This window comes from Strigops habroptila, chromosome 5 (assembly GCF_004027225.2).
Source record: "Strigops habroptila isolate Jane chromosome 5, bStrHab1.2.pri, whole genome shotgun sequence".
In the NCBI taxonomy this organism is placed as follows: Eukaryota; Metazoa; Chordata; class Aves; order Psittaciformes; family Psittacidae; genus Strigops; species Strigops habroptila.
Genome location: NC_044281.2, coordinates 2,902,955 through 2,921,354, shown reverse-complemented (window position 1 = coordinate 2,921,354; position 18,400 = coordinate 2,902,955). Strand labels below are relative to the sequence as shown.

Genomic DNA, 18,400 nt, shown 5'->3' with positions numbered 1-18,400 from the left:
CACTTAACGGCAAATGAAACATCACCACCCTTTAGCTCACTTGAGGTTGTTTTGATCTGCATATTTAGAGCTTACAAAATGTTCCCAATGATGTTTTCTTTCCTCCTATCTCATGATTACAGCTAACTGAATACGTTTTATTCAAGTCAAAACTAGGACAAAGAGCCTGAATTCTAAATGAAACATCCTAATGCAGCAGAACAATAGATCACATTGAAAATGTTCACAGATGTTCCACAGACACTTTCAGTTCATGTGATCAGCTCATCTTCCTTTTCCCTCCAGCTCACTTAGATAAAGCTCAGTTGTGTATAGAGAAATTTAAGCAAGGCACCGGCGAGATATAATCTCTGCATGGCATCGTTTAATGCAAGACCACGATCACTCATGTATTCACCATTAATGCATTTTGTTCCTGTAGAAACACTTATACCAGGGCATCTTTCACATCCGTACCTGTAAAATAAAGTTTCAGGAAGAAGATACAACTAAGTTTCAAAATCCAACAAATCATCTTATGCAGAACTAAACAAGTTAGAAAACGTGAAGGAAAAACTGCTGCCAGGAAGAGTTACTAAGCTGGGCTATGAAGATGGTGCTTTATCTGAGCCCCAGCTAGCTTCCAGCATGTGCCTCCTTGCCCCTATGCAGATATTCACAGTGACTTTAGATATCTGAAAGTCACTGATTTATTAAAACAGAAATACATTATGGAAGGGTATTAAACTAGCAACAGAAAGATAAGGAATGAAGAAGTTAATGCTTAACACTGTAAAGCTTATCGGCAGTATAATCTTCTAGAAGTGTTCTTGGTATTAAATCTTCTAGAAGTTCTTGGTATTAAATCATTCCATACTATAGAATAAACAGGAGCTCAGAGAAAGGAAGAGAGGGTGTCCCAGGGCAGTGCTGGAGTCACCATCCCTGCAAGTGTTCACACACCGTGTAGACGAGGCCCTCAGTGCCATGGGTTAGTGGCGGTCTTGGCAGTGCTGGGGAATGGTTGGACTTGATGATCTTAAAGGTCTTTTCCAACCTGGTGAGTCTATGTTCGAAGTTACAGTGTCTGTCTACCCACCCAGTGTTTGTCTTCTTGCCCTCCTTCCATTTTCTCTCTGTGCTCCAGGAGAGAGCAGCTAGAAGGAGGCTGGTGGTCTGACTGCTGGCCAGGATCAGCCCACCATGGATGTCATATGACAGAGTTTCTACTCTAACCAGCACCCTCAGACTTCACTGCTCTGGAGGAAACCCTAACAAACATCCCTGCAGGAGGAAAGGGCTGGCATTGACCAAATCACCATGGGAAGTTATCACTATTCGTCTGACTCACACAACTAATTGGGACAGGCTGAGACCTTATTGCTCTGAGACCTTAGAGCAGCACCCGGTGCCTAAAGGGGCTCCAGGAAACCTGGAGAGGGGCTTTGGACAAAGGCCTGTAGGGACAGGACAATGGGGAATGGCTTTAACCTGCCAGAGGGGAGATTGAGATGAGCTCTTGGGCAGAAGCTCTTCCCTGTGAGGGTGCTGAGGCGCTGGCACAGGGTGCCCAGAGAAGCTGTGGCTGCCCCATCCCTGGCAGTGTTCAAAGCCAGGTTGGACACAGGGGCTTGGAGCAACCCTGCCCGTGGCAGGGGGTTGGAACTGGAGGAGCTTTAAGGTCCTTTACAATATGAACCATTCCATGATTCTATGACATTCCATGATGGGCCCAAAAGGAATGTCCAATAAAGGGTTCAGATGGATTGAAGACCAAAAGAAATCTTAGCATGAGGAAAATTCAGCAGCCGAGTGGTCGCAGATCAGCTTAGGGCAGAACTCCACTGGCAGATCTCATGCCAGCAGTCAGAACTACAACATTCCTGCTGTTTGTACATGCACGATGGTGTCAGCTGCCAAAACGTAAGCTGCTTTTTCAGATATTTTGACTAAAATGACTGAGACACAAAGCACTAAGAATAAAGCAAGAATAACTCTAACAAAGTGCAAAACCTTAAAAACTTGGGAAGCAAGCATCATTTCTTTCATAAGATGCCAAAACCCAAGCATACCATTTGTGTGACCACTGCAGTACAATTCATGTTAGATCTACTGTCAGATTTTAAAAGATACATGTATTTTGTAGACCATAAGTCATCTTAGATGTCTCAATCAGGCAGAAGACAGGAAGTCTATGGAAACAGAAGTATCTGCAGCTCTAATTTTCCTGTAATTAACTTCAGCCAAGATTTAATTGCTCTATTTAGTGCACTGTGAAGATTAAACTGGGAAAATGTATTTCAATACTGGTTGATTGAAAAAAAAAGGGAGTTTCCTAGAATGCAAACAGAGCTCTTATTTAAGCAAAATAGGACTCCTTTTCTTTACCTGTTGTCATGACAATTCCAGCAAGGACTTTTCTACGTGCATGTGGAGATGTGAAATTTTCTGTCAAATCACTGAATTTATCTACAACCAAGCGTGCGACAGCGTCAGCTAAAACCTGTGGGATCACACAGAAATGCAGATTAGACAATTAAAAAAATATTCTAAAAATCACAGCAACATTAGATTATAGATTTGCACTTTTCAATGATCTGACACAAGAAATCAAAGGAGCTTTTATTGTTCGCTTTAAAAACTACACTGAGGCATCAGCAGTATGTCAAGGATGTGATTTTCAGGCATCCTGAGCATTCCCAGCTCCTCCACATCGATTAAAACGGGGTCAGACAGCCCTAAGCCAAGCATCAAAGTACCTAATGCTCACATTGTTATGAACATTTGAGGCTGAGGAGAACAACTGGACAGACAGATAAGTCTATACTTTCATGCTCTAACCTCAAAACACATCATTTCAGTTTCCTCAACATTCGACCTGACAAGAAGTTTGAAGTGCAGAAACCAGGCTCCTCAACCCAACATGTAAACCTTTTATAACAATCAAATTCATTATCTATTACATAAATAGGAACAAATCTGTTTTCCACAGTGATTCAACATTTTCTGTTTCTCATTTTTACAAGACATATATAAATTTAGCAATAGAAAATGTCAACACATAATCCCAAATAAGCTATCTCAGCATGAGGAAGGATTTATCTCTTTAACCTTCAGGAATACTTGAACTACAACAGCCACAGCCTTCTTGTATCTTGCAGCAATGTGGGTCAGGCTGTAAGGAGGGCTAACTTCTAATAGTAAGGAACACTTAAAAATACCAGTCGTGCTCTCATCGAACGACGGTTCAGTTCAACACTGCAGCTCATCTCATCTGTTGCTTTTAAGGAAGCTGGAACTATAACAGCTAGAAAAGATGAGTCAAAACTCAAACCCTTGAGTTTTCACCTGAAAATAAACTGAAACCCATAGTAATCTATGATAGCACAGCTAGCTGGTTGCTCCCAAGGGAGCTGCTGAGGAAGGCAAGTTACATGCTAGATGGAATTGCTTTGTGATTCTATGATCCTTCCAGGTCACCAAACACGGGTAAATCACTACACAGATCGTCAACCTACCCAGCCAAACGGAGGCTGACCTACATCATGCGATCACCCATTCCCTGGGGGAACCAGGGCTGCCTTCAACAGGTTCTCATCAAGAGGTGAGAACTGCATGCAACGTGGACACATTAGCTTTTCCCAAAATGATTCTTTTTTTCACATAGGAAACTGTGGTGTTGGTATACAAGTGAGAACACAGTGAGTCCCTCTGGGAATATGTAAAGCTGGCATAGAAGGATGGGATGGGGCTGCAGCTCAAGCACTGTGGAATTAAGCTGCTGGCAAGGAAACCAAAACCCACTTGAAAGAACACGAAGCCAGACACTGGGGAGGGCTGATAAGAAAGGACTAAGCACAACTCAAGTGAGACAAAAAGACTACTAGAGAGTCAAACAATACAGAAGGAAGTGTAGGTGCAGGAGGAAGAAAATCACTGCCAGAAAACAGGCAGACTTATTAAAGACTTTTCTTTTTCTCTTTGAAACTCAATTTGCATGACAACAGGGGGGTGGTGAGGAATAAACACTATTAAATGTCTATAGATTTAGTTACTAACGTTTTAGTCTTTTATAAGAATACTCACCTCCTAAATTAGAAGCATTACTCTTTTCTCCGTTACATTAACATAGTTAAAACTCACTAAAAGCATGGAAGAGATGGGAATAAGGCAGGCTATGAACATACCACTGCAGCATGAGCAATGAGACTTCCTGGCCTAAAATGATGTCCTCGCTGTCCCCATCTCAAAACCAAGGACTTGAAGCTGTGTCCACATCAAACCCAGAGCACTGACTGGCCTCGGTAAGGATCTTCAACTTCTCATTCTGACTCTACTCCCTTTCACATAAATAAATATTAATTGGAACAGCAATGGAGCTCGTGCCTCACCTTCCCAGTGAGTGCCCTAACATCTGACATGCAGTTCCTCTACCCCCGCTCCTGCATTACATCATTATTCAAAGTTGGGTAATTCCAAAAAGGAAAGACCTAAAATAGCTGATGGTTTTCTCATTAAGGCATGTGAGCTCAAAGCTACTTTGGGTGCATTTTCCTTTCTCTGATGAAGTTACAGTGAATCCACAGATTGATTTTGGTTAATACATATCTTGCAGCAATGTTGTAGTAGAACCACCCCGACCATCCATGTTTTAAAAGATTCTGAAGTTGATGAAGTTCAGGTCTGTCTGGATCTGAAGGCAGACCTTGGCAGGACGCAGAGACCACCCCAGATGAATGCTGGTGATTACCTGTGTGGTGGAACCAAAGGCAGCTTGCTTTGCAGAGACTGGTTTTAAAAGCATTAAGCCATCGGATCAGCACCTCGATAACCAACTCTACAGACCATAAAGTTAAAAATGCCCATTTTATAAGCTGATTCCTGATGTCAGCTGTCCTTCTGCACCATTTGAGAGCTTGCATTCCATCCTCTCTGGAGTGCCTGCGGCTGTCAGGAGGTGTGGGATCATCAATGTGCACTTCAGCAGATACTCACCATCACCACTGGAGCAGGGACCATCTCTCCTCTCAACTCTGCTCTACTGATTTCTCTCATGAGGCACCACAAAGTAACACACCAGATACAGGCCACTTTTGAACCTGCAACCCAGGCAGTCAATTCCAACATGTCCATCAGCACAACCACACTGTGTTGTAGAATCACAGACTGGTTTGGGTTGGAAGGGGCCTTAAAGCTCATCTAGTTCCAACCCACTGCCATGGGAAGGGACATCTTCCACTTTTACGATTTCCACTAAACATTTATTATTTGGCTTTTTCCTCTCCTTGCAAATTTCTGTCTTCCATTTTTCCCCAACCCAAGTAGCATTTTATTTGGTCTATGGGTTATAACAAATCCTATCCTCACTTACATCATTCCTGCACTCTCCAATGATTGCAACCTCACCCACTTGAGGATTAGCTCCAAATTTAACATCTTTACACAGCCTAAGTAAATACTCTGTAAAAAAAAAAATTAAACAACTCACAGAGTTAAAAAAAAAAAAAAATAAATAAAGAACCTGAAAACACCAAAAATGTTTTAAACCCTTATTAATCATTAATAATAACCCTTAATATAACCCTTATTAATCATTAATTAAGGCTAGGGTGGATAGGTCTTGGGCAACATGGTCTAGTGGAAGGTGTCCCTGCCTACGGCAGGCAGTTGTAATTGGATAATCTTAAGGTCCTTTCCAACCCAAACCAGTCTGGGATTCTACGATTAATACATACCAGGCCAAAATCACTAATATGTACCAGATCTCATATCATTCCAGTAGCTTGACAGCTAATTATACTTAAAAGCAGTGTGATCTAACACACTTTGTGCACAGTGAAGTGCAGAAAGGATGATGACATCCTGATGACAAGCTGCTCAAAACCCTCTCAATAAATAACTGACTTGGAATCGGGTCTACACGAGGCAGTACCAGCAACCTTCCCATCCAGTGTATTACTGGCATTACTCCTAAAGCCCACTGGGTTCTCCTCCACACTGGAGCAGCCTTTACCAGTGCACACCTACGAGAGGTGAAACACAAGTATCCCTAGGCATGCCTTGCTATGCACAATATGGGTATCAATGTAGGAGAGCTGGAAAAAATTGAGAGTTGTGTTTGTATGTTGTTGCTTTTTTGTTATTCAGGCTGTGCCCTTAGGCTCAAATGCCCTGAGAATCCATAAGCTCTTACTTGGGAGTCAGTCAAAACCTGGCAAAAAGCAAGGAGCTCAACAACCCAGCACTGCCCAGCAGTCCATGGAAATCCCTGAAAGGAAAAAGGCTGTTAGCTTAGCTGTGCTACACCAGGTGGAGAAACAACTTTACACTCTTAGAATGACCTCTCTTTCACATCTCACCTTGTGCTCTTTCCCACTTCTCTATTCTGGTTCCAATTTTCACTGGTTTACTGATTCAAGAACCAACACCACATAAATTACTGGCAGTGAATTTTCGGGGGTCTGAGGCCAAATCTACTTTCAAGGCACAGCAGAGAATGCAGGCTGAAATGACTACTGAAGAAATCGTAAGTACCTGAAATAGCATGATCCTAGATTTGAGATTGAAGGAAACATCCATCAATAATGCATTAATTTTGCAAGATTAAAAAAGAAAGCATCCAGGAATTCCTAAATTATGCATACGGTCCAGGCATTTTGAGAAAACAACATACTTAAAACAGTCACAACATCTACTTACACTCTTCAACCCCACATTATCAAATCAGATCAGTATCTAATAGCTTCAATGAAATCTAAACCATTGGTTTTTGAGGTAGAAAAGGTCAAAGCCTTGACATTCTCATAATAAACACACAGAATGTTACAAAAGTCAAAGGCAAGTACTTGAATTTAGACAGGCATATAATACCATCAAAAAGACCCAAGAGACACAGTAGAAAGAGGGCAGTTGAACAATCATTACTGTAGTTTGATAGGGAGAAACACAAGCAAGCAGATAAGGGAGAACTTTTCTTCACTGAAAAAAAAAAATGAAATTTATTCCATTCTAGTTACTTTAAATGTCTGGTCTATGTTTGGAATGTGTGATACCTTCCCTAGTTCAGCAATTATTTGATTTAAACTATTTCTCATCTAGATATACTGTCTAGATAACTTAGATATACTTATTAACTAGATTAGAGCACAATCCTTTTGATGACCAGCTATTTAACCATGAGTCTTGGATACATGCACTGCAAATGTGTCATTTATTTAGACCCTGGAAATACGTGGCAACTGCCTCACTTCATCTGTCCTTGACTTCCATCATTCACCTCTCTTCATGCCAACAATTTCAGTTTGCAGAAGAGAATGATTTCTTCTCTGCTAAAAACTGTTGTTTCAAATAATAATTTACTCAAAGCAGTATTTCTGACTTGAACTCCTGAAAGCCTTGCTGCCTAAGATGAGCAAGACGTGATTCAAGCTTCCTCAGCACAAACTATATCCAAGCTGGCACTGCACTGGGCTTGGTGCTCTCTTATGTGACATGATCACAGCTGAAAGCATCAGCAACAAAGTCTCCTCTTGTCCAACAGAATATAAAGAATTCATTCAACTGTCAGAAGCCATAAGTGGATAAATCACTAATACATATATACATAGAATCCTAGAATAGTTTGGGGTTAGAAAGGACTTTAAAGCTCATCCAGTTCCAACCCCCCGCCACGCGGCAGGGACACCTTCCACTAAATGAGGTTGCTCCAAGCCCTGTGTCCAACCTGGCCTTGAACACTGCCAGGGATGGGGCATTTACCACTTCTTTGGGCAAACCTGTGCCAGCGCCTCAGCACCCTCACAGTAAAGAACTTCTTCCTTATATCTAACCTGAACTTCCCCTGTTTCAGTTTGAACCCAGCACCCCTTGTCTTGTCATTACAGTCCCTGATGAAGAGTCCCTTTCTGCATCCTTGTAGGCCCCCTTCAGATGCTGGAAGCTGCTCTGAGATCTCCACACAGCTTCTCTTCTCCAGGCTGAACAGCCCCAATTTTCTCAGCCTGTCTTCATATGGGAGGTGTATATATACATACATCTATATATATAGATGTGTGTATATATATATATGTAGACGGGTGCACACACACATCTACAGTAGCAGAATAAACAGCAGAAATGCTGTTCAAGCTGACTAAATACTCATGACTCAGCTACTCTTGGTCATTATCCAAAGACATCAACAAAACCCAAAGGGCTTCTCACCTGTGGCAAGTGTAACTGGAGCCCTTCGCTAGGAATGGGCTGTCGAGATGGGGTCTGGTCCAGCTGCATGTTAAACAAGGATGCGAGGGCTGACTGAGCCGCCCGAGCTTTTGCCAGCTTTTTATTCCTTCCTGAGCCTTCAAAAGTCTGACCATCCACCGCCACGGCCATGACAAAGTTTTTGGCATGGCTCTCCCCACTCTCCGAGAGAAACTCGTACTTCAGCCCTGGCCGCAGCTCGTTGAGGATCATGACAGGGTTCTTCCCGCTGGCGGAGGGGTAAGGTGATGGTGCAGGGAGAGGTGACTGGGAAAGGCTGCTGGCTACGGCAGACGATGGCAAACCATAGTCCCCGCTAGAGCTAAAGGACCCGTCCCCGTTGGAGCCCAGGTAAAAGGAAGCATCGGAAGGGACCGGCGTTTCGAACCCATTGAAAAGGGTGTCGGGGAAGTCCGCTTGGTCGGAGGTGAAATCCGTGTTGACCGACAGAGTCCTTCCCATTGCTAGGTGGGCTTCCGAAGCGTTTGGGAACTGGACAAAAGACCGGAGAGCCTTTTCAGCAGCGTGAAGCTTGGCTTTCTTCTTTGTTGGGCCAGACCCCTCAAATACCTGCCCATTGACTTCAACCGCCATCACAAACATGGGGGCATGAACTGGGCCTGTCTGGGAGAGGAGTTTGTACTGTAAACCGGGTTTAATCTCATTAAGTTGCATCAGGGCGTTCTTTGGTAGAATGGGGCCGGGTGTTTTCTTCCTCTTCTTCAGGCGAAATTTGGAGTGGCCATTGTTGCCCTCCTCCAAAGGACGCTTTCTGCTGCTGCTGCCACCGCCGTTGGAAAGCTGTGTCCCCTCCCCGGCACCTTGCCCACTGCCCTCCTTGGGGGGAACGTTGTCCACGTTGCGGTTTTCTTTAACGTCAGTGCTGCTCGAACCTGTGGTGCCCAGAAAGAGTAACTTACAATGCCTTCGGTGCAGGATCTTGTAAATGCAAAATTTATAGATTCCTTTATCTCTCTTTGTAACTGGTTAAGTGATGTGTGCTCACAGGTTAAAGCTTTGCAACACGATCAGACATGATAACAAGAAAATGTCAGTAATTCAAGAAATAACACACTCAAGATTGATTTTCAAACTACACATTTGACACGATCAGATAGCAAAAAAATACTGCAGCTTTTTTGTTGCTGTTTTGCATTTAAATCGTGCTGGAACAAAACTTTTACTAATAAGTTGTGTTTGGCCTGAAGAGTGCTTTAAACCAGAAGTATAAATTTATAGGCATTCGCCTATAAAACAAAGAACCACTAGTAAAATAAAAATGAATGCTTAAGACCAGTAGTAGGAGATGGATATTTAGTTTTACTTTATCCTGATTTTAGTCATGGCACATTTTTTTTCTTAGTGATTTTAGTTGCTCAGTTTGAAAAAGGACATAAATAAAACCTCAGCCATGAAAAATCAGGCAGCTCTTTGGTAGGCACCACGGCTGGAGAGTGTTGGAATGTTTTTGTTTCTCTGTAGCTATTCCGTATTTTCTGAGTTTAATTGTTTTTACACCTTTCCTAGATGTTCATTTCACCTCACCCCCACGTGCTCAGGAACTTCAGCTGCCCACTGTGCCAGCATAACCACAAGACTACTTTATATATTACTTTATATATATGTTACTTTATGTATTTCCACACAGCCTTTTATTAAGACGACTTGTATTTGTCATTTACAAGCTATTTTGTACTTCCTTGCAAAGAAACAAGACTGCTGTCACAGTTACAAACACCGTGATAAGGATCTTCTCTCAAGACCACACAGAATACAACAAGTGTGACAAAAGCTGAGCAAACCCAGTGATATTTTAATGGGGGGCGGAGGGGAGTATTGTGATATTAATTTAATGATTTATTTTCTAAAATAGAAAGTTATTGTATGTCAGATGTATGTTTAAAGAATTCTAGTTGCTGTAACTGCAAGGACCTCATTTTTACCTTGTTAAAGAAAATAAGGAGATTAATTATTTGTGCTTTACGTTGGCATTTGTGAATGAAAAGGCAAATTTAGTAGGTCAAATATTTTTAACTCCTCTGTTCCGACACATCAAACTATCTATATTACATCTACACTGTAACTAGATGCTAAGTATGAACTGAAATGAGAGCAAATTCAAGTGGAAGCTCTCATTCACAGCGACAAATTGCAGCCGCTCTTGAAGCCTTCCCTATGACTGCCCTAGCACGCACACATCACTTCGCCCAGATTACAAAGCTGATGGAATGGTTACTAAATTTTCATTTATAACATCCTCCAGCAAAAGCTCGATAGGTTACTCCTTTCGGTGCTCGAAGAGAAAAGAAGGAGAAGAAGAAGAAAAAGATCAAAAGAAAAAGCCAAAGCAGGAACACATTCTGTTAAATCACAACAGCACAACAAATGGTACAGTACTGAACGCTGAATCCCAGCCAATTGAAGTCAGTCAAGAATAAAATACTCAGTATTCTGAAGCATTTCATCACTAGAAAGCTGCTAAATTTAAGAAAGTATCTCTTGTAACATTCATCCACAAATTATATTGCCTGCAGAATGTGTACTAGAGGGCCACAACTGTCAATACATAGTGTTCATGTATATATATTCTTTATATATACATACATATATGGTGAAGGAATCTAAGGATAGTAGAGTGACTTTTTAAATCTTTCCTTGTAATGAGTTTCTTATCTGAAGCTGTCATCTCCAAAAATTATATCTTATCTAAACTACCATTTGTGGAACATTGCTCTTACTCATGGCAAGTAGTGTTATCAACCAATATGACTTTTAAGCTAAACAGTAATAATTTAGTTAACACAAAATCTGGTTTTATCTTTCTTTTTATATGAAGACTACTACCAGTGCCTGTGGAAACCATAAGAAATACGAGTTGAACGACTCCAGCTGAATGTTAAAAAACCCCATAACAAACCCCCCTGAACTTCTCCATGTAAGTACAGCAGCTGGAGGAACTCCTTAATCCACTTCATGACACAGGGGAAATGATGCCCTGACAGGGAGGGGGGACTTGTAGGAAGCAAGAAAGAAACTTGCATGCTTACCTTGTCTCAATAAGAAAGAACTACTCCTTGCTTGAGAGCTACTAGGCTTGTAAGCTTTGAGAACCTGCAGGGTGGGAGAAACTAGGAGAGAAAGCAAGCAGGGAGCTAGCAGCCCAAGTCAAAGCAGAGATCATGAAAGCAGGCAAGTTTCTGCATTGTGCAGGTGATTCAAGTCCAAGCCTTGCACATGATGGGGAAAAAAAGACTCTGTTCCAACCCACAGAGTCACTGGACTGCAGGAAAGGGAAACTCCTTCTCAGGCTGAGGGTGCAGACCTTTTCTTTAGCCTGTCTTGCCCACCAGCGGTGAGGGCTGGAGAAGATCTGACAGATTAGTCAAAACAGATTAGCTATCACCACATGTTAAAGTCAGAGAAGTCATCTTGTTTAATCTTGTCCATATTCAGACATGGAGTAACTCCTCCAGCCCAGCCTCTCCCTGCTGTCCAAAAGCAGCTCTCCCTTCCCCAGACATCTCACCTTATTAAAGAAGTTAAGAACAACCCTATTAGCTCATCCTCACCTGTGACAGGGCCACTAGCAAACCCCAAGAGAGGCTATCGAAGCAGAGCAAGGCCACAGCAGCCCTTCCCCAGGACAAGCCACAGCTCTGGGTTGTCTCAGAGAGCAAGGCAGCGAGCCATAAATGAGGTTTTCTCCCCCAGAGATTTGTCTACCTACTTCTCAAGACCCCATGAAACCCTTGGTATTCACAGTATCATGGGCAATGCACTACATATTGCATGAAAGTATCTCCCATGGCTAGCTTTGAACCCCAACCTGCTAGTCTCACTTAATGCATCCACTGGGTTTTCTTTGCTGTTCTGTCAGTTTGATCATTCTAATACTAAATAACCCATCCTGCACATGATTTTACAGAAGTCTCCAACCTTGTCATCCCTCCTCTACACCGCAGGCCTTGTCCCAAGTTCATCCTCTTCTCAGTAGACCTACTGCTGGATGCTCTGTATCTTACTCTTCATGCTCTATTCTGTCGTCTTCTTCATTGTGGTAATATGCTGGTTTAGAGACCATAAGACTTTGGGGAGTCTCTTACTCATTGCAAGGAGAATGGGGGAGGGCATCTTCATCCCCTGAAAGCTCTGGCTGTTTCAGGATCCCATCATAGCTCAAGCTGAGAGCATTAGTTCTCAAAAGGAGCAAAATTAGTTTGCTATAAAGCAGAGGTCATGGCAGACGTAGACCACCACTCCATACATGTTCTAAAAACCAGTTTAGATCATTTTGAAGTCTATTGGTCTGATTTGGAGACCAGTGTTAAGCTTTGTGCTGCCAGCATCACAGCTAAAATAAGGCAGGAAAACAAGAAATGAGAATGTTAAAACACTCATGGAAAGGATAAAGCATAGGAGAGAGCTCGAAGGAGAAAAGAAATTACCATCTGAATCATAAAATATATAATATCTCTGTTCTTATCTTTTTTCCTTTTACCTTACACTTTTATTGGGGTTGACAAGCGACCATATGTTAACATCATACATCTGGCCTCAGAAACGTTAGGTGGATTCTCCTAAAATACCCTAAACCAGGTTTAAAAGCAGCCTAATTCTAGATTTGAAATATACTGTCAAGTCTATGTGTTTCCCAGTCTTTAAGGAAGTTTTCAAGGAGTGAATGCTTTAGAGAGCCCTTTGAGGCCCACTGTGGCTGCTGTGTATTCACTGCTTTGTAGCATTAATACACATATAAACCCTTGATCCTGTTTTCTTAAACATTAATACTACCCCGATCGAAGAATAAGACATTTTTCATAAGACTGGCTTATTTTCTAGTCACTCAAAGCAGTTGGCAGCTTTGACTAATGTCTGGGGAAGAAGCCTTAGTAAAACTCATAGCCGACAGGATCACAGGACAACAACTTCAGTGGAAGTAAAGTTGTTTTGACCCTAAAGTCTTGTTTGAGAGGCTGACAAACCTGAGAGCCTTTCAAGAAGGGAAGAGGCACAGGAAGTTTTCATGCCACTAAAGAATAAAATCTTACGTCTTGAGTGCATTGGGTTATTTCTGGCTTTATCCCCTGTAATTAAAAACTACATCTAATTAAGATGATTTATTCATCGGGGAACTTACCTGCTTGCTGAGAGACAACACTCTCCCTGCTTTGTCTGATCTGGAGCACGCTTAATTAAACGGAGATTACTCTGAACTGAAAGATGTTTCTACCTACCCGTTATACTGCTGCTCTCATTTACTGCCCTGGGGAAATTCCAAATCAAGTCATTTTTGCATAAACAACAGGCAGAAAAAAACCCATGTGATCTCTTCTAAGCATCTTTTTAGGAAAAGGGGGAAAATGATCAAAGAGAAAGGTCAGGCCAGCCACATGCTAGTGGCCCAAATGTCCTGCAAAGTGCCCCACTGCTCCTTGCCTGTAATAATCCATAAGGATAGGCCACAGCATGAATTTACACCTGGCAAAACAGTTATTTCTAGTGATTTGACACTGAGATCATATACAGATGGCTTCTGGCACAAGTTCCTGGGGTGTTCAGAGTGCTGCAGACATGCTAGCCATGCAAAGCAACAGAGAACCAAATCAAAGCATTCTTAAAAAAACGTCTTTCCAAATCTCTTGTAACATCTTCTCTTATGTTCAAAGGATAAAGGAGGAAGACCTTAAAAACTGAAGTCTGACACACAGCTTTTTCTCTAGGATATTAATGTAGAATCATGGAATAATAGAACGGTTTGCTTTGGAAGGGACCTTAAAGCTCACCCAGTCCCAACCCCCTGCCACGGGCAGGGACACCTTCCACTAGAGCAGGTTGCTCCAAGCCCCTGTGTCCAACCTGGCCTTGAACACTGCCAGGGATGGGGCAGCCACAGCTTCTCTGGGAAAAGTCTGTGCCAGCGCCTCAGCACCCTCACAGGGAAGAGCTTTTGCCTAAGAGCTCATCTCAATCTCCCCTCTGGCAGGTTCAAGCCATTCCCCTTGGCCTGTCCCTACAGGCCCTTGTCCAAAGCCCCTCTCCAGGTTTCCTGGAGCCCCTTTAGGCACTGGAGCTGCTCTAAGGTCTCCCCTTCAGGAGCCTTCTCTTCTCCAGGCTGCCCCAGCCCAGCTCTCTCAGCCTGGCTCCAGAGCAGAGCTGCTCCAGCCCTCACAGCATCTCTGTGGCCTCCTCTGGCCTCGCTCCAACAGCTCCACGTCCCTCTTGTGCTGTTGCCCCAGAGCTGGATCAGGACTGCAGGGAGGTCATCACTGTCTTACATTTTAGCTGAACCAAGATTTCAGCTAATTCTGGATTCTGCAGAGCAATTCTATTTATGCAACTGCAGGCTAGAAATACTGCCTATGCCCACTTTCCTCTCCTGTAAGATACTTCCCCAAACAGGAGTTACATAAAATAATAAAAAATTAATAGGCAACTTTTGATAAAAATTCTTAATCTTAAGAGATATAAACATACAGAAAGATTAAATTTTTTTTAAGAGATCTCTGCACAAATCAAGGTGAAGAACTCAGTAATTTCACCTTTGGTTTCTCCCCCGCAAATCTGATGATTTAACATTTCAAATTCATGATGTTTGTGTGGGCACAGAGATGCAGGAAGGTCTTCTTGCACCTTCTGTTAACTGGGCTCATCCAAGTAGCCATTGGTATCTGTAGCTTCCTTTCAAAACCACAGCACAGATGACAACTCAAAACATATTTCTGGGAGACAACAGCGGTTATACAAATGCATGTCCCAAACCTACAATTCCATGGGGCCAGGCTCCTGATAAGACAAAAGGTTCAGTGAATGCTTTCCCATAGGGATGCACTAACACACACCAAAAAAACCAACCCAGAAGCAGACAAAAATTGAGTATTTTGCTTACAGAATGCTCCTGCAAAGTGAGCTTTGGAGGCCACTCCAAAATGTTATTTTCTCCAGCTTAGGAAGGCAGCTTTTATTCATGCTCAGATATACTTCTTATTGAGATAAGAGGATGTTTTATATTTAAAAAAATCTCTTACGTGAATTATTCAATTACATCCCTTGCATTTTATGAAATCCTCCTTACGGAGACCACTTTTAGAAAGCATCCATCTGAAGTAATTTTTTTTATACTAAGGAAAAGAAAGTGTTAGCAAACACCTTCCAGTTCAGTTCACCGTTTCACTCAAAGAAAAGAAGATGCTTTCTAGTCAACAGAAGAGTTCCAGGGTTTGGGGTGATGATATTTAATTTTTGGCTTTGGTTTTTTTTTTTTAAACACAATAATCTAACTCATTTATCTCCCTATAAAAATGTTCTGTAACTCCTTCAGCCTGAACTACAACTCTTCTGCTCCAAAGTCTCCTACACTGCTGGGCTTTGTCAGTGATGCACTGTTTAGCCATGGTCACTTAGGGAAAAAAGGAGCACATTTGTTCATATTTTTACAGTCAGGCACAACATGTCAGCATGGTAGCAATGGAACATTTCTCTCATTCACCAAAAAAGAGAGTTAAAAAGCCAATAAGAGTTCAAAATTTGTATGTTTTAGTGAGAACACTTTTCTCCACAGGTTATCTTAATTATACCACGGTACCATTAGCAGTACTTTGCTAGTGTATGCACCAAGATGATCACTGTATTTGAGTACTTCTGTGCTTAAATGCACTTCAATGATTCAGGGCTGGAACAACAAGTATTGAATAAGAATAATCAGCCATGCAAGGTCTCCTAGCTCCTCCTTTTGCTTTTCCTTCCTCCATTTCTGCTTCCCCTCATTTATTTTATACACTTAAACTCCATCTCTTTCATCTCACTCCTCCCTTCTGACTGGTCCCTCACTGTCAGCATTGGCACTACTGGGATTCTCCCTCTCTTCTTCATTGCTGGTTCAAACCAGGGAAGTATTTTCTTTAATTAGTCAGTTGTTGGAAGAAAAATATGAGATACAAGGTCTAATCAGACTAGCACCATGTGCATTTAAAACACACCAAATGCAAAAGCTCTGATTCACTCTTCTATACATGGTTTAAAACATACGAAGTAAATTTGTGCTTCCCAAATCTCTTCACAATCATCCCTGTGCTCAGGAGAAAAAGCCACCTTCAGATATGATTACATAGGTGATTACTGTGCAAATAAACACATCTTACTCATGTTTTCTTCATCGTCTATATCCATTGTGAAATACTTTTGCTGGTTTCTTGGCTGGCGGAGACTGCTTCTGTCTGGAAAACAGAGAGTGGGATAATTAAGCTTTAAGGTACCAACAATACAATGTAAAAAAGTATTAAATCTCTCCTAAAAGCAGCAGCCTGGGCACTGGCTTTGCTATGGGCTGCCCATGTGTTTTGTTCACTTTTCACACAGTATTTCCCCAAAGTGCCTACTTCTGTAGCTGAAGTGCACTCTGCAGAATGGCAAATTTCACCAGGTTTGCAAGAATTTGGAGGTTTGTGTGAGGAACTGCAACATTTTTGATCTGAAAGAGTATGTAAACTACTTTATCTCACTACTGTTTGTTTGGGGGGTTTTTAAACTCAAAATTAACATCAAATCCACTCTGCAGGTCACCACGCAGACAATTCAGTCAAGCCACTGTAGATGCAGTTTCTTATCCAGCACCAAACTGATGAATGTCTGGTTTGGTTAAATCCTGAGCCAAGATCCCTCCCAAAACCAAGATGATCATCAATGACTGAAAGATGAGGCCCCATAGCAAGCAAAGTGTGTATTTTATTGCTTATCTTGCAGTACCACCAGTCCCTAGATGGGTACAACCCATCGCTGTCACTGGGGCTGGTACATCAATGCCAAGTACCCGAGTGCCAGCAATAACTGATGAACAACAGAAATCCTTACCGAGGAAGAAGGGATGAGTGAGAGAACTGGGAAAGGAAGAGAGTTATTTTCCAGAAGAAGTCAACAGAAACACCTACAGCTTGAAGACAACTGCTCTCAGAGAGGATATGGGAGGAAAGGAGGACAGGATGCATCTTACTTTGCTTTTTGTGGAGTACTACACAAGTAAAGAGCCAGAGACACCGAGTTGTTGAGATTTTCCCAGTCCCAGCTGGGAAGCAACAGACTTTGGAAAGAAGACATCACTTGAGAAGGTCTGAGCCATTGTGCTAGTGCATGCTCTGAACACGAGCACAATACGTGCAGGAGTACCTATGCCACTAGTCAGTGCAACAGCCCAAGGAAAGATGGACAGGATCACAACCCTGTCTGATTCAGGTCCCCATCACACCTGGAAATACTTCAAATGTTACAATCCATTCAATTTTTTCTTGAATACATCAATTTTTAAAGCCAAAGTGTGCCATGGCTCCACTGCAGCAGCACTAGCTTGGGCATCTCTCTCACCCATGGCCACTGTCCTGGCTAAAGCAGATGGAGAGGGGAAAGGCAAATCAACTTTTTCTCCTTAAAGAGATTAAAAATTCGAGCAGAACTTTTGCTAAACAGGCTACTTCCACTTGCTCTATAAAAGCTGCTTAAATTTGCTTTCCTATTCCCATAGAGAAAGCTGATTCTGATCCTAATTAACTCATACTATCAGTAAGTCTATGACTTTGGGTATACTAATACTATGATCCACCAGATTATTACATGTATCATGGACAGCATTATAAACACTTTGGTGTAGCAATGAAGAGGAAACATTTCTCTACAGAAACAGAAGCAGCAACACCTATTCTGTGTAGATGCACAGCTCAGACATCACCATCAGTCAACAGCTGTGCCAAAAAGGTATAAAAATGGTGCCTACAAAAAGGTGACTTCTGTTGTGGCCTACAAAACCCAAAGTTTATGTATTTTCATGAAAGCACTGGGATTTTATTGCATCCTGATAACGCATATTTCATGGCAACCAGGCATGGACCAACAAGGCATTTTGGAACCAGAATCAAACTCCAACATCTCTCTAGTGTTACCAGCCTGTTGTACACAGTGATGAATTTGGAAAAGGGATGCTCACTTGTTTGCAAATAACCCCTGCTACTACCATATACTGTCCACCACCTACACTGTATGTACTTACTAACCACATTTGAGGTTTAAAACACACAACTGAAGCAAGTATGAAGACTTAATACACTTTCCCTTCAACTGATTAGCAAAGACAACAAAACCAAAATGATAAATAAGAATCTTTTTAACTATTCATTGAAACCAAAGCATACGTATT

General features: G+C 42.0%; 1 protein-coding gene across 1 annotated transcript in view; it reads right to left on the bottom strand.

The window, feature by feature from the left end:
• Positions 1–18,400, bottom strand: part of ADARB1 (adenosine deaminase RNA specific B1) — a 42,726-nt gene that overhangs the window by 18,596 nt on the left and 5,730 nt on the right. The window contains 5 exon segments of the mRNA XM_030487183.1: positions 261–433; positions 436–456; positions 2,368–2,482; positions 8,182–9,113; positions 16,359–16,433. Of these exon segments, the coding sequence (XP_030343043.1) occupies positions 261–433; positions 436–456; positions 2,368–2,482; positions 8,182–9,113; positions 16,359–16,386 (1,269 nt within the window). The 5' untranslated portion in view covers positions 16,387–16,433.